General features: G+C 40.9%; 1 protein-coding gene across 1 annotated transcript in view; it reads left to right on the top strand.

Annotated features, from left to right (window-relative positions):
• The window catches only part of MLLT1 (MLLT1 super elongation complex subunit), a gene marked incomplete at both ends in the record, with an annotated part of 18708 nt that extends 9325 nt beyond the window's left edge, over nt 1-9383 (top strand). The window contains 3 exons of the mRNA XM_029085448.1: nt 4945-5088; nt 6887-7012; nt 8838-9383. Coding sequence (XP_028941281.1) covers nt 4945-5088; nt 6887-7012; nt 8838-9383 — 816 coding nt within the window. The remainder of the gene's footprint in view (nt 1-4944; nt 5089-6886; nt 7013-8837) is intronic.
• Nucleotides 9384-11366: the final 1983 nt, after the last annotated feature.

Below are 11366 nucleotides of genomic sequence, written 5' to 3'. Positions count from 1 at the left end.
AGGAACTGGGGCAGGACTGTGCCATCAGGAAAGTGTCACCTCGTGAAACACTCCTCGGGGAGGCTGCTGAAGAGCCTCTGTTTGCACGAGACATCTAATTTTTACTTAAATTGCTGCGTTATTGAGGCAGGGTCTGCTCAGGTTTGAGGTGAGGAGGAGGAGATTTAAGCTGTTAGGATTTATTCAGTGTTGCTGAACGTTGTGGAAGGAGGAGTAAAACTTGGCATTTTGTGTGGTCTTGAAGTGGAAGCGTTTGCTGCTCACACTTTTTAGGGTTTTTTCTGTATTTTCTTGCTTACCAAACCTGCAGTGCTTCCTTTTGTACTGCTGCTGAGTGCTCCATCTTTTTTTTTATATATATTTTTCTATCCTAAATTAATACATATTATCAATTTACCTGTTCTTTTCTCTGAGCAGACTGTTTCTCTGGCCAAAACACCCAGTGTGTGTTTCAGTAGCCATTCAGTGTGGCACGTCTCCAAGTGCTGGATAAATTGCAGTGCCTGGCAAGGAGGCCGTGTGGAACATAGGAGCTTTACTAGCCATGCCATGTCATATATTTTTAAGAGCTAGTAGATTATTAAAAGAGAAGAGAAGAAAAGAGAAGGCTCTGGAGAGATCTTATAGCGGCCTTCCAATACCTGAAGGGGCTACAAGAAAGCTGGGGAAGGACTTTTCATAAGGGCAGTTAATGACAAAACAAGGGGAAATGGGTTTAAGCTGAAAGAGGGGAGGTTTAGATGAGATATTAGGAAGTTCTTCACTGTGAGGGTGGTGAGACACTGGAACAGGTTGGGCAGAGAAGCTGTGGCTGCTCCTCCCTGGAAGTGTTCTCAGCCAGGTTGGATGAGGCTTTGAGCAACCTGGTCCAGTGGAAGGTGTCCCTGCTGCTGGCAGGGGGGTTGGGACTGGATGAGCTTTAAGGTCCCTTCCAATCCAAACCATTCTATGATTAAATACTTGTAAGCAGTAATTATATTAAGTAATTAAGCAGTAAATATATTTTCCTAATTTTCAAACAAAAGTACTTGGCTTCAGATGAGGGAAGAGTTCCAAAATGCTGTTCTCTTTTATTTTACTTAACACCGTAGAATGTCAAAAAAAAAAAGATAAGGGTGTTTCATGCACTTGTTAGCAGAGTGTAATAGAAGGCTACTTGCTTATTTAAAAAAAATAATGAATATTGGGCTATTCATTTTTAAATGTCCTGTCTGGAAGTGGAGTGGAAGACTAGTCCAACGGGTTGTACGAGCCTGGAAAGGGGGTTTCATTTATACAGCCGTTATGAACTGGTTACGGATAAATGACTCTGTCAGCCTGGATCTATGGCAAAAGGGAAGTCGTGGTAGATGTTCTAGTTATTGAATAACCATGAATCTGCTTCCTTGGTGTGCTAGATTTTTTTTTTTGTAGATAATTTTGTTTTATGGCTTTCTAAAAGTGATTTATGAGCTTTATGCGCACGCTACCAGCGAGATCCTTTTGATTTGTGTTAAGTGGCAAAGGGCACACCCTGCCTTAAAAACAGGACAAGGAAATTTTAACAAAAGACTTTGAAAAATTCCTTCTCTTACACAAAGTGCCAAAAGAACTTTAACCCATTACTTCAGAACTCAGAAGAAAAAGAAAAAGCAACTTCAGTGTTGTTAACAGCGCGGTGTCAGTCGGGAAGCTGGGAAACAGTAAAAATGAAGTGTAATGTAGTCAGTTTTGGAGGTGGAATAGGGGGATTCACTGGGTGGAGGGAAATTCACAGCAGCTGCAAATAAAGCTTGGCACTAACTTTGTGTTATACACTTCTAATTTACTTCTAGAAATTTAAGGGGCAGATATAAACTGAGGTTCTAAGGTGATTTGCTCAGAGATGCCATACCAGGTAAACCATTTCATGTCCCAACTGACCATTGAATTTTCATCTGAATAACTGCAACATCTGCCAGTTAGAAATGGATGTGAGCCATCCTTTTTAAAGTCTTTTTTAGAAATAAAGTCCTTTAGTAAAGCTTATGGTCTTGGAGACCACCAAAAAAATCCACAGAAAGTCTCTCCCCTTTTCAGTTTTACTTGTTGACATCAAGAGTTGGATATCAGAAGGTGGAATCAGCAGAGGAAAGCTTGTCTTGTGCTCAAGTATCGTTGCTACTCAAACAGGAGTAGGTAGAGTGGTGCTGCAGTGTGAACACAGACTGCCTGGACCTCAGTTTGTAGGGTGGAAAAGTACCTACACTCTATTGTAACTCGGAGCAGCAGGATGTGTAGATCCCAATGTGTTATTTAGAAAGGCTTTGAAGTGTGGCACTCTGGCTTTTCATTTCAAGTTAGAGGATGTGTAGGTCCGGGTCAATTGAGAGAGATTTCCCCCCCCCTCCCCTTAATGGTTGTTTGGAGGGAGGGAGGGAGGGAGGGACCGGATGGGTTAAGCTTTGGAGTGTCCTGAGCTGTAATCATGAGCTGTCAGTGAAGGCAGTAAAGGAAAGAATGTTTATTTGCAGCTTTTTTTTTTTTGGAGACTTTTGTACTGGTTCTTTTAAGAGTGCTGTAATCTTAACTATTCACTTGGGTGGGGGGCTTCTGATGGGCTGAGACACGATACAAAGGATATTTTAATGATCTTGGCTGGAGCTGGGTTCCCAGGGTGGTCGTAACCTGAGTTGGAGAGGAAAAAAAAACACATTGAAAAACGGTCTTAATTTTACAAAAAGTGCAAAGCTCGTCAACAGAGGTACGATAAATATTGAGGAGGTTCTCTGATGCTTTTGTGTCTGTATGAAAAGTGGGATAGCTAAGATAAAAGGAAAATGAATCTGTTGCCCCTCTCCTGCTCTGAAAGCGAACGGGACAAACGACAAAGCAGAGCTCTGATAGTGTGATGATAACAGCTTTTGACTAAACCCTGCTTTTGCTAATATATCCAAGATCAATTTATTGCACTTTGTCAACTAGGCAAAGCGTTTTAGAAACGATTCTGAGGGCACATTTGGATTTCTATTCATCCTTCATTTAAGTTTATGAGACTTTGAGGGACCCTCTGCGCTGCCGTTTTAACTCCGGCGCCAGCGCGCGCACGCAGAGCTCTCTAATGATCCAGTTAATGAGAACGGCTGGAGCAGAAGAGGAAAATGACAATGCTGTGTATTTTGCAAATATTTTTCTTCTTCCTTCCATTCATCTGTTTTAGTAGATATTGAACCTTTTCAAATGTGCGTGGATTCTTCAGGACTTTTCCAAAAGAGGATCAGCCCCAACTCTCTCAGCCTAGGAGGACAGGCTGAGAGTTGGGGCTGTTCAGCCTGGAGAAGAGAAGGCTCCGGGGAGACCTTCTAGTGGCCTCCCAGTACCTGAAGGGGCTCCAGGAAGGCTGGGGAGGGACTTTGGCCAAGGGCAGGGAGTGACAGAACAAGGGGTGATGGCTTGAAAGTGGCAGAGGGGAGATGGAGATGAGATGTGAGGAAGAAATTGTTGGCTGTGAGGGTGGTGAGCCAGTGTCCCAGGTTGGCCAGAGAAGCTGTGGCTGCTCCTCCCTGGAAGTGTTGAAGGCCAGGTTGGATGAGGCTTTGAGCACCCTGGTCTAGTGGAAGGTGTCCCTGCTGCTGGCAGGGGGGTTGGAACTGGATGAGCTTTAAGGTCCCTTCCAACCCAAACCAGTCTGGGATCTGAAGACCCTCACGTTGGTAGCATGTTCTTTGGGAGACAATTTTATTTTATGTCTCTGCCTTCCCCTGTTTGAGGGGTTAGGACCCAAGACCTTAGCTCTAGCTGAGCTTAGGGTACTGATTTTGATGTAAACCGGGTGTGATGACCACAGGTTTTTATCCTCAGAGCTAGAGTTTGTACAAGAAATGGCTTCTTTAGCAGCATTCATATCCACCAAGCTAACAGCAGGAATCAGTGTGGTCTGAAACCGTTTGACGCTTCAACCTATTTTCAGCAAATCTAATGGTCTGGGCTAGAAGCCTGCGGCGTCTGTTCCCGTACAACAATGCAACTACACCAGGAAATCAAGCTGCTGGATATGAATTGTGGAAAAGACTTGCTGTGCAGCTGCTTGATGTTGCGCGTTGAATGAGGCATGTGGGATGCATTCATGTCAATACTGAATGTACTGTAAGGCTCTGTGTGGTTTGCAGGAAGGTCTCTTTTGGCTACGTTTTGAGTTTTCATCTTGAAATGCAAAATACAAGATAAATACCAGGAAATTTTATATTGATATTTGTAATATACAAGTAATATTTGCAATTTCAGGAGGGGAAAAAAAATAATGAAAAAAGATTTCTTCCATTCTGTGCTGGAAATGCTTCTGCAGCAGGTGGAACAAAACCAGTGAGGCGCAGATGATCCCCAACATGCATACAAACCCTGGATTTCACCAATGAAAGTGCCCTTGGAAAGTTCAAAAGCCCTTGGAAATTCATCCCTTCCCATTCAGCCCCTGCAATATACATATTGAAAAGGGTTTTGCAAAACGAGGCATCTTTTTACCGTTGTGTTTAATCTTTTCTCAGTACCCGCAGAGATCCTGGGAGTTCAGAAGTTGTTCCTTCTCTAAATAAAGGATTATGCTTTTCTTAATATTGATACTTAGAGTTCAGTTGCTTCCCAAAGGAGATAATATGTGAATTTCAGTGAAAACAGAGCAGTGGATAAAGCTTGTGAATCTGATTTCCTAGGACGACTTGAACAGCTTTAAACACATAATTGTCAGTTGATATCCTTGTCTGTGCATTGGTTTTTGCAGTATAAAGCCATGCCTGAGTTCCTGATGAATGTTATGTGAACTTCAGGCACAAATAGTTTTAATTTCTACCTCTGATTTCATGATGAAAAACTACGAATGCAAAACACTTGCTCAGTGGTTTATTTGGGATTTTCAGGAGTGATTCAATCCTCTGCCTTCGTGTGCTTCCCAAACTTCCTCCATTTTCCCAAAGTCTTTCTTGTTTTTAGGAGGAGCCGAAAAAGGTTTGTTTCACATACGACCTGTTCTTAAATTTGGAGGGAAATCCACCTGTGAACCACCTTCGTTGTGAGAAATTAACTTTCAACAACCCCACCAAGGAATTCAGACGCAAACTCATTAGGGCTGGAGGGGTAAGTGCCAAAGGGACTGGAGATCTCAAGAGGTTCTGTTAAAATATGTAGTGGTCTTGTTTTGCTCTGGGGTTTCTTTTTAGCTGCAGCCCAGCAGGCTCCAGTTTTCTATGATCATCTAAAGAATGACCCAGCCAATTTTTATTCCTGGTTATAGGACTGCAGCACTTGAAGCAGAACTAAACCATGGCTGGTGTGATTGGTGGCACTTCATTTTCAATTTTAATGTGACCATGAATATCAAAGCACTTAAAACCCTTCTGGAAATTGAGATCTTCTGTGGATGTTGCATTGCTGTCCATCAGGCAGGGAGAAGCTTCCAGTCTACTCCTTAATCATTTTTGCCACAGGAAAGCTTAATACTTAACACTTCCTGGTCAATAAATGTTCTCTAAACCTGAGGTTGGTGGCTTGGGGCTTAGATATTAAAAAATTCAGGAAAAGTATTAGAATTTGGAGTGAAAATGGGTGTGGGAGGAAAAAAATTAGATATATTTTTGAAGGCACAAGAAGATATGAGTTGCAACAGTGGATGAACTCTTGCTTCTGGGAAAGTAATATGCAGTGATAGACTAGAGAAATGATAACTACAAGGTCTGGGCAATCAGTGCAAGCCACAAAGCACAGCAAGTTTTTAACCAGACAGAATGTCAAACTAAATTCTGAGACACCCCCATGTATAGTAATGTATAATTATGCTCAGTTCAAGGATGGTCTTAACTGCTGGCAAAATTTTCTTCTGAAAAAACGATGTTTCTAGCTTGACAAAGTAGAAAAGCTGTGGGGAAGTTTGTCATTAATGAACCTCAAGAGTGGCAAGTGCTCCAAGCTGGTGTGTCCAGATCGTGTTCAGGGTGCCAGTGCTTTTCCCTATTGGGATCAAAGAGGAGGGTGCTTATTTCAGCCATAGGATGGCTCAAACATCACTTGCTTTCTAGGATTTTCACAGTACACTATTATATTCTTTATGTATTGAGGAGTTTCATCTGTTAATCACTTTAAATACCGTTCATCTAGTGGAAATTTGCAACAGGATTATTCTGACAGAATATAGGGGAGGTGAGGAGCAAAGTGTTCATGGAGCTCAGTGCTCGGTGTTAAGATCTTGTCAAGGGAGAAACCCAAGGCCTGCTTTTTTATTTTAAGTTTTTATTTTAAGTTTTTATTTTAAGTTTTTATTTTAAGTTTTTATTTTAAGTTTTTATTTTAAGTTTTTATTTTAAGTTTTTATTTTAAGTTTTTATTTTAAGTTTTTATTTTAAGTTTTTATTTTAAGTTTTTATTTTAAGTTTTTATTTTAAGTTTTTATTTTAAGTTTTTATTTTAAGTTTTTATTTTAAGTTTTTATTTTAAGTTTTTATTTTAAGTTTTTTATTTTATTTTTTCCTAAATGACTTAATTCAGCTTCTCCTAAATTGGTAGCCTTTCTCATTCCTTCCAGATTTACCTTTTGCAGGATAAGAGCATTTGCAGCAGAACACACAGTTTTTATCCAGAGCTTTATTACCTGCTTGTGCTCAGAATATTGGGAATTCCCTTTGGGAAGGATATTTTGATATTGCATGTTACCTTTCATTTTTTTTTTTGGTGGTTTTAATGTTCTGTATTTGAAGAGTTGCCTTGAAACTGAGCACTACCTAGGCAATATCTTTTTATGGCCTTTAAGCTGAGGGGGAGAAAAAAAAGCATCCAAAAGATGAATAATAGGGTGTTAATTGAGCAAGTGACTTAACATAATCATGTGTTAATAGTCCATGGGACTTGACTTGTATGTAATTTTTCTCCTCTTTATTACTAGGTCATGGTAATGCCAGAAGGAGCAGAAACTGTTTCCAGGCCGAGTCCCGATTATCCCATGTTACCTACAATACCACTCTCTGCCTTCTCTGATCCCAAGAAAACCAAACCATCCCATGGGTCAAAGGTCAGTGAAACATGTTTTTGTGTCATCCTGAGATGAAGAAAGTTTTTAGGACTTCCTACTAAGAGCTTGTTTGGCAGCTGTTTCTGGCTGCTTCTAATTCTGAAAACATCTTCCTTGTGCTCTGTAGTTCACTCGTTAATGGTCTGGAACTTATCATCATTTCAGAGGCCTTTTTATGATTTGTTAGACTTCTCTACAGGGAAATATTGAAAAGAAAATGCAATGTCTTGAGACTGGGATTTTCTTGGTGAACTGTAACTTCCTCCTGATCTGCTGTAGCACATCAAGTTGAATGAAGTCCTCTCTGATTGTTCTGACTAGTAGTATCCTTGATGCTGAGGATGAATTATGTGGATCTTTCACTGTCTGTCGTGTAAAGCTGCACTCTGAGTCCTTGCATCTCTTTGCAGCAAGGCTGAGTAGAGAGTCAGCACTTCCTCTGTCATTAGGACTACTCAGGGTAGTGGTGTAAAGACCTGGTAGAAGATCTGGAATATAAAACATGCTGCACTTGGTCAAACTAGTGATTTCAAGATTTGCTGTTTGCATCCACCAGTATCTAGTTCTTGAGACTTCATAGGACACTTAAGTTTGGTTTGGTTTTGTTTTGTTTTTCCACTTGTGTGATGAAGCTATTTTTGTGTCATTCTCCATAGGAGAAACAATCCACAGGCGATGCATTTTGAAGCCAATTACATACACTTCATCAGCCTGAACAGTCATTAATATTAACAGCAATTCATTTTATGGTCTTAATTAAATTCTGGTATGGGTTTTGTTCAGGTCTCTAAACACTTCTGGCACTTTGGTCACGTCTTCTGATGTTGCTGTTATGAAACAGAGTAAAGATGACTTATGTGTTAGTAGCTGATTTAGTTCTGGTCAGGAATTAAGCACTAGAAAACAGACAAGAGGAGAAATAAGGGCTCTGACACAAGCTCTGGTGACAGTTGCCAGTAGCTAAAGAGACAATAGTCTCCTGCTTCTCTTCCTCCAGGTTGCCCTCAGAGGTAATCACCAACACAATGCCCTCAGTGTTTGCATCTACATGTGTCCACTTCATATTCCAGTGTCTCCTCACAGGACCCACTTCTAGAAGTGTTTTGAGTTCACATGTAATTTGCAGACAGAAATACTCCTTTGCCTTCATCTATACCTGACTCTTGGGATAGGCAGGGTCCTAATGATTGGTGTCTTAAAGCTCTTATTAAAGATGATTCATAGAATTCTATGAATTCTATGATTCTATGATAAAATGCCTGCTGATATCAGAGACTTTGACTCTCTTATGGTCAGTATTTTTGTCAAATTGCTGTGTTGATGTGGTGGGTTGGGGGCTGGGCTGCAAACAGAACTTGCATTTACTGTGGATGTGATTTAACCTTCAAAATAAATCTCTTTAGTTGCTGGGGTTTTTCCCTAAAATGTGATGTGAGGTGTAATAACTTTGTTGTACCACAGCTTGAGTGAGTTTCCTCTTATCTGGCTTGAGATGTTAACCCTGCAGATTAAATCTGAACTAAACATCTAGAGATGTTTATAGACCTCCTTTTATAGAGCACGGAAAGGAACAGGCACTTGTGAAACATGTTTCATCCTGTCCTACTGTAGATGTTGAAGTGTCTACTGTCACTTTCTGTCCATCAGTTTTAGGGAAATCTAGATGTCTACCTCAGAGGTAGATAAGTCCATTAGGCATGTGTGGGTGGATGTCTTCATGAAACAAAATGCTTCAATGGAATTTATGAGAATTTGTAATTTCATAATTCTGTGCAGAGCTTCAATTTCATATCTAGCATGTGGTTTTTCTGTTGCTGGATTTTAGGATGCAAACAAGGAAAGTAGCAAGGCATCCAAGCCACACAAAGTAACCAAGGAGCACAGAGAGAGGCCAAGAAAAGACTCTGAGAGCAAAAACTCCTCCAAAGACCTTGAAAGAGAACAAAACAAGCCTTTGAAGGACTCCTCCAGAAAACCAACTGAGAACAAACTGCCTAAGGAGGAGAAGGCACCTCCAAAAGCTGCTTTCAAGGAACCAAAACTGGCCGTGAAGGAGACCAAACTGGAGAACACTTCTCCAAAGGGTGGGCCACAGCCGGAGTTGAAGTCTTCCAGCAAGAGGCCCTCCAATGTGGAGTCACCAAAGCCTAGTGCCAAAAAACAAAAAAAGAGTAGCTCCAAAGGGGTAAAGAATATCCTAGGGACATCTCCCAGAACCTCGTCTTCCTCATACCCAGAGAAGAAACAAACCAAGGAGAAGATGAATGCCAAAGTGGAAAAGGTAAAATCTGAAAGTGAGGCCAAGGAGATCAAAAAGCCTGTAGAAATGGAGGAGTCTAATTCAGAGGATGAAACTTCTTTCAAGTCAGAGGTGAGTAGGGATTTCTCCTTTACTGGCATTTTTAAGCATGTTGTTTAAATCATAGAATCCCAGACTGGTTTGGGTTGGAAGGGACCTTAAAGATCATCCAGTCCCAACCCCCCTGCCAGCAGCAGGGACACCTTCCACTAGACCAGGTTGCTCAAAGCCTCATCCAGCCTGGTCTTAAACACTTCCAGGGAGGGGGCATCAACAACTTCCTTGGGCAACCTGTTCCAGTGTCTGACCACCCTTACAGTGAAGAACTTTTTCCTAATATCTCATCTAAACCTCCCCTCTTTCAGTTTAAACCCATTTCCCCTTGTTTTGTCATTAACTGCCCTTATGAAAAGTCCTTCCCCAGCTTTCTTGTAGCCCCTTCAGGTACTGGGAGGCCACTATAAGATCTCCCTGGAGGCTTCTCTTCTCCAGGCTGAACAGCCCCAACTCTCTCAGCCTGTCTTCATAGGAGAGGTGCTCCAGCCCTCGCATCATCCTGGTGGCCTCCTCTGGACTAGTTCTAACTGGTCCATGTAAATCCCAGCATGAAAAAGATGTTCAAGAAATATTTCCTCTAGACAAGATAGAGAACCAGACTGGCAAATGCTGAGGCTGGGTCGTATCTCAAATAAACCTCTTCTTTGAAAATCCTTTCAGTATTAAATGTTAGTGCTACCTGGTTTACCTCCTGTTTCAGATATGCAGCTCTATTTAGATTTATCTGCAAGCAGAGTTATCTAAAAGTCAGAGTTTTAAGGTTATAGTCTCTCGTTCATGTCTCGCAGTGACATTTACAGAGCTGGAGTGTAGTAGGCGTAGATATACTTTCCACCTGCTTATGATAACAGAATGGTTTTGAATGTGATCTTAATTCAGCAAAGGAGGAAATCATTTCAGGTTTTGTTTCTGAAAAAAAAAAAGCAATATTAAAATGCAAATAAACCCCCCCTGTTCCTGACATGGCTTGTAAGAAATGTGCTATTGGCTAAAGCTCAAAATAGAACCACATGCCACTAAACCTAAATAAGTTGTGTTGTAAAATATAAAACAAATTATGTTATTGTACTACTATTTTTAAAAGCCGTCTAAATATTTTTTTCCTCTTTACAACTAAGAACATTCCTCATCCTCTGTCTTTTAAAAACTGTTTTCTAAAAGAAGGCCAAAAAAAAGTAGGAGGGGAAAGACACAACTTAAATCCAAACCCTTTCCCCTTTTCCCTTGTATATTTTGTGTTTGTTATAAAGAAGCCATATATCTTCTAATATGATTCATAGGATTAATGTCACATGAATTTTTGAGCTGTTTCCCAATGACCACTTTTAGAAAGATTTGTTTTACTAAAATCAATCTTTGAGGGACAATTCATGTTATGATTCAACCAGCACATGATACAGTAAATATTGATGTCTTTATTTCAGAAAAGATTTCTTTTTACAAAGGATTCCCAGTAGAAGAGTTTATTGGAGAAGTGTTAGTTCAAGTTACTCTGCAAAGATATTTTGTTTTCTCCCCCTAGACTGATGAAATATGTAGCTTGTGCATTAAAAAGAGGCAGCTCCTCTCCACTTCTAGCCTTATACCTGAAGTGCATCAGTGTGTAGCAAGCCTTGTCATTTCTGTACCAGAAATTGTATCATTTCTGGTCATTTCTGGACCATTTCATGGCCCTCACTGCGAGCTTCTGTACTCTGCTGATCTCCAAGTCCTGAGTGTCTTGTACTTGATTATTTCTTAGGTGTCATCCATCCCCTTGGGACTCACCATGCAGCTGTAAGCTGATAGTGCTCTTTAGACTGTTTCGTGAAACCACAAATGGTGGTTGTGGTTCCACAACGTCTGCTGCAGTCCTGTCCTACCCCCACCCAGCTCTGTACGCTTCTGTGTCCTCTCTTGCACCAGCTCTTGTGTCTGTTGGATGTTTGACAGAGGTATTTGAGTGCTAGCCCAGAAGGAGGCTTTCTCCTCTTTTTCCTCCCCTCTTTTTCCTCCCCT

The sequence above is a fragment of the Antrostomus carolinensis genome, unplaced genomic scaffold (assembly GCF_000700745.2).
Source record: "Antrostomus carolinensis isolate BGI_N321 unplaced genomic scaffold, ASM70074v2 scaffold21566, whole genome shotgun sequence".
NCBI lineage: Eukaryota > Metazoa > Chordata > Aves > Caprimulgiformes > Caprimulgidae > Antrostomus > Antrostomus carolinensis.
The sequence above is the reverse complement of the archived record's forward strand: the minus strand, read 5'-3'. Positions and strand labels throughout refer to the sequence as shown.